Source organism: Otolemur garnettii, unplaced genomic scaffold (assembly GCF_000181295.1).
Source record: "Otolemur garnettii isolate 467f Iridium unplaced genomic scaffold, OtoGar3 scaffold00020, whole genome shotgun sequence".
In the NCBI taxonomy this organism is placed as follows: Eukaryota; Metazoa; Chordata; class Mammalia; order Primates; family Galagidae; genus Otolemur; species Otolemur garnettii.
In genome coordinates, this window is record NW_003852415.1 from 4456489 (window position 1) to 4461186 (window position 4698).

Sequence of the window (4698 nt, forward strand, 5' to 3'; positions counted from 1 at the left end):
CCTGCAGGTACACCTCCGTTCTGCCAGGCGTCTCTGTGAGCTCTGCTGTGCCAACCGGGGCACCTTCATCAAAGTGGGCCAGCATCTGGGGGCTCTGGACTACCTTCTGCCAGAGGAATACACCAGCACGCTGAAGGTGCTGCACAGCCAGGCCCCGCAGAGCAGCATGCAAGAGGTCCGCCAGGTCATCCGTGAGGACCTGGGCAAGGAGGTAACTTTTTTTTTGAGGCAGAGTCTCACTCTGTTGCCCTGGGTAGCGTGCTGTGTATCATAGCTCACTGCAACCATAGCAACTCTTGGTGCTAAAGTCAAAGAGTGAGAAGGATCCTCTGTGGCCCTGAGTAAAAAATACTAGTTGAACCCTATGAAATTGTTCATGTTTGACTGTTTTTGACTTGCAACCTAATATGACTCGTAAAGTATTTCAGTCTCATAATGTCACTTACTGTGGGTTTAATGCCCCATTGAATGTTTAAATCAATAGCAGGGCTTTCAAGATACGTCCAGTCCCGTTTCAATCTACTTGTATGTTTTGTGACTCTACTTGCTGGGTAGAGTAGCATTGTGGCTAGAGTTTGGGCTCTGCAGCAAGGATCTTGGACCTTGCACCAATGATTGAAGCTGTTGATATCTCACTTTCTTTATGCACAAAATGGGAATAGCCATGGGGCCTACCCCATAGGGATACTGAAAGGACTAGTAGAGATGATGAATATAAAGTGCTTAGTAGTACCTGACATGTAGAGTGAACGCTCGACAAGTATTGCTGCTCTAGTATTTTTGTTATTTCCCTATGCTCTGGTCACATTGTGCTATTTGTCTCAAACTCACCATGTACCCTTAGTCCTTGGGACCTATGCTCATGGTCTGCCATCTCCCTGAATGTCTTTACTCCATTCCACACCTGTGATTCCAGGCGTCTATCCATCTAGCAAATGCCAGGGCGAATGCTTGACACTGACTTTCCCATCCAGCCCCCAGTTCTTCTATGAAGTCTGCTGTGACTCTCCCTAGACCAATCTTATCCTTCCTTCAGGTGCTGCAGAACTTTGCTCCTGGACTTGTGTAACTTGTGGCTTGGTTAGTTGTATCTAGGGTTTCCCCTGCAAGCTATAATGTCTTTGAGGGTGAAGATCATGGTGGTCCTTGTACTCTGTGTCTGTAGTGCCAGGACAGTATCTAGTATATGGTAAGTGTTAGAGTTTGTTTAATGAGCCAAGAGATGAACTAGGGCTGAGAGTAGGAGCAGAGGGTTGATAAAGACCACTGAGTTCCATTTTTATTGATCTACATGGAGCTGGCCCTGGCTATTGGTCCCTTAATGTGGAGCTGGACCCCAGGTACATGGTATGTGGCCACAGTTGTGCCACTCCTCAGTAACTGCAGGGTCTGGATGTGGGCCCAGACCAGGTAGGATGTGAGCATGGGAGTGTCTGTGACTCCTTTGCCCTTTAGGAACATTTTCCCCAAAGGGAGAGACATTGAGTGAAGGTAAAATTGATTTGGGGCCGGACGGAGGAACCTCAGGCAGAGGGGACAAGATTGGTGTGGTGCCAGCAGCACATAGCTTTGCCTTTTGCCAAGACTGTGGGCCTTTCCAACAGCAAGAGATTTACCCCCAAATTAAAACTAAATAAATCACTGTAATAACAGTGTGAAGTGCATTGTGGCTGGCATGTGGCAGCTCACTGGGGGTGGATGTGCAGGAGGGGAAGGCAGCAGCAGGTTAACCCCTGGAGGGTTAAATGACTTGTCTGGAAAACGAGGGTGGGAGAGGGCAGGATTAGAGCAGGTCGGCAGCTGCCTTCAAGCCAGGGTGAGTGATGTGCGAAGTCTGGGGTGTCAGCAGTCATGGTGGGCCCTCCCAGCCAGCTGAAGGACGTTTGGAGTCAGAAGATGTTGCCTGCATCTTGAGGCCTCTCTCCCAGCCCCACTGCCAGGTAGTCCTGAGTGTGGTGACCATGTGGTTGCTGCCCTACAGTGCCAAGAAAGAAAGGCTGACATCAAGGTCATGGTTCTGAAGGGCATCCCTCACAGATGAGAGGCTTCTTCAGAAACCGCTGGCTGCATAGCATGGCCCCACAGGCACACAAAGCCTTCCCTTCCCCTTTCTTTGGCTTCCTCCTCCTCCCTTGTGGGAAGATGGCATTTGTTCCCTGGTGACACACTTTCTTGGTCTGTGGGTGGAGGGAGGAGAAAGGGGCTGTGTGGGAGTGAGGGCGGAGGCAAGTCACTCACCGGCATGTTCCTCCTCCTCCCACCCACCCCCCCGATACTTCTCAGGGAGCAGTCTCACCCCCAGAAGGATTTCTGAGTGGGCCCCACTCATCCTGGGCTCCATGCCAGCCCTGGGACCATCCATGGAAAGCTCCATTTCATCCTAGTTTTGGGAGTGTGCTTAGAAAGAGCCGAGTCTGTCATGCATCACCATCCTCCCCTGGGAAGGTCCCAGTCCTTGGAGAGCCTTGAGGTTACCCTGAGCTCAGAGACCCCACATGTGCTCCAGAATGTCAGGCTGTGGAGAGGGGCAGGTGGGTAGAGAGGAGCTCAGGGGCAGTGTGCTCCAGCCTATGCTGGTCAGTTCCCATCAGCAGCAGCCTGTCCCTGTCCCAGACAGATGGGAGTGTCCCTGAGGGGTATCCCCAGTGTGAGAGTGGAAAATAGGGTTGAGGTTGTAGCACTTCAAGCCCCCATGACTTACATTTCATTCTGGATCAAAGTCGCTAGACACTAGCCGGCACTGTCAGTGTAGCAGTGAGGGCAGGTGAAGGGGCATCATTCTTGTATAGGATTGGCCTAGGCAGGAGTGTGCTGGTGGCCAGGGACACTGACAAGATCTTCTGACTCTCAGGCCAGTGATTCGTCCCTACACAACAGAGCTTCTTTCGGTTTGGCAGAGGGGGAAAAAGTAGTTTTGTGTATGTGTGTCTTGGAATACTCAGCTAATATTACCAGAAATAAACTTGATTTTTCCTTTTATTTTGATATTAGGCTTACATCCTGAAAGATAGGTTCCAGGAAGCAGTCAGGACCCCAGCCTCCAGGAGGTGGGATCATTTCTGTTTTCTCAAGGATGACCTTGGTCTGGATTAGGATGGAGATGGTCTCAGCTGCCCTTGGGGCTGTGTCCAGATGTAGTGCTGACCTTGGCCAGCAGATGGCGCCGGAGCTTGTGAGTCAGGGAGGGAAGTTGAGGACCTGGCCCTTCCCTGCAAGGGGAGCCCAGACTAAGTGGATGAGACTCAGGGTGCCTATCTGTGGAAGGAGTCTGAATAGGCATATACAGGCCTAACCCATGAGGCTGTTGACCATTCTGGCCCCCATGAGCCCTTGGCTCTGTTTTGGAGGAACTGGCACAGTTCTTCATAACAACCACAAACTCAGCCTTACGCCTCCTCATCTGGGTTAGGAGTTCCCCAGGCACCTGCAGGCTCTGACAACAGGTGATTCTGTGGTTCAATACCTTTTTCTTCATTCTTTCATTCCTTCTCTTTTTTTCCTTGTCCATGCATCTGGTACTTAGTGAGAAAGGCGCAGTGCTGGACACTGAGTATAGCTAAAGCATAAAATATGGAGAGTGAGGAACTGAAGGAAATGCAGCCAACTGCTGGGGTGGAGCAGTACTTGTATTGGCATCTGGAGTAGTGTGGTTTGGCTCGTGTGCTCAGAAACAAGTTTTGCCAGTTTTATACCCTTTGACATCCTCTCCCGGGGAATTTGATTTTATTGCTTCCCATAGTACCCAGGGGCAAGGGCTGTATGTTGCGTGCACTCACCGTTCTTGATGCACCATCTGCCTGGAGTTGGTGAGAATGCAGAAGAGGTGGTCTTGGGGTACGTTGTACACCAGATTGAAGGATGCACACCCAGGTGTTGTGTATGAACCCATGGGTACAAGTGGAAGGCAACTTTTTTATCTTGTTTCATTCAAGGTTTAAGCAAATGTTCAGGAAAGGAGATTAAAAAAAACCTCTTCCCCCAAGAACATCAGCCATTTATCAAGCTTGGTGGTGATGGCAGAGACAAGGCCTGGGAGGCGTGAGGACCAGCATGAGCAAAGGTAGAAGGGAAGAGATGAGGCAGGAGAACGCCTGGGCTGGGAGAGGGGCACACAGCACCTCTGCTGTCACATAGGGAACTGAGTGGATAGTAGGAAAGGGTGGCCCCATCAGGCATCCCTTCCTCCAGGCTATGGCAACTATGCCAGGGCTGAGATCTATTTCATTCCTACATTAGTCAGGGCTCTCCAGAGAAATAGAACCAATAGGATGTGGGCATGTGTATTGGCGCAGGGGGTGTTTAAAGTGGGGAGAGACTGATTGATTTTAAGGAATTTGGCTGATGTGATCGTGGAGGCTGGAAAGTCCAAAATCTGCAGAGTGTCCCAGCAAGCTGGAGACCCAGGAAGATCCGATGTTGTAGTTCAAGTTTGAAGGCTGTCTGGAGGCCATCTGCTGGCAGACTTCCTTCTTGCTCTGGGGAAGTCAGTCTTTGTTCCATTCAGGCCCTCATTGGACAGCACGAGTCTCACCTACATTATGGAGAGCAGTCTGCTTTACTCAAAGTCCACTGATGTAATTGTAAGTCTCACTGAAAAACACTCTCACAGAAACACCCAGAAGAATGACCCAATATCTGGGCCTGTGGCCTAGCAGATTGACACAGAAAATTAACCATAATTCCCCATGTGGCCCTTGG

General features: G+C 50.3%; 1 protein-coding gene across 1 annotated transcript in view; it reads left to right on the forward strand.

Annotated features, from left to right (window-relative positions):
• The window catches only part of ADCK1 (aarF domain containing kinase 1), a 109480-nt gene that overhangs the window by 44223 nt on the left and 60559 nt on the right, over window positions 1-4698 (forward strand). The window contains exon 4 of the mRNA XM_023511590.1: window positions 8-211. Coding sequence (XP_023367358.1) covers window positions 8-211 — 204 coding nt within the window. The remainder of the gene's footprint in view (window positions 1-7; window positions 212-4698) is intronic.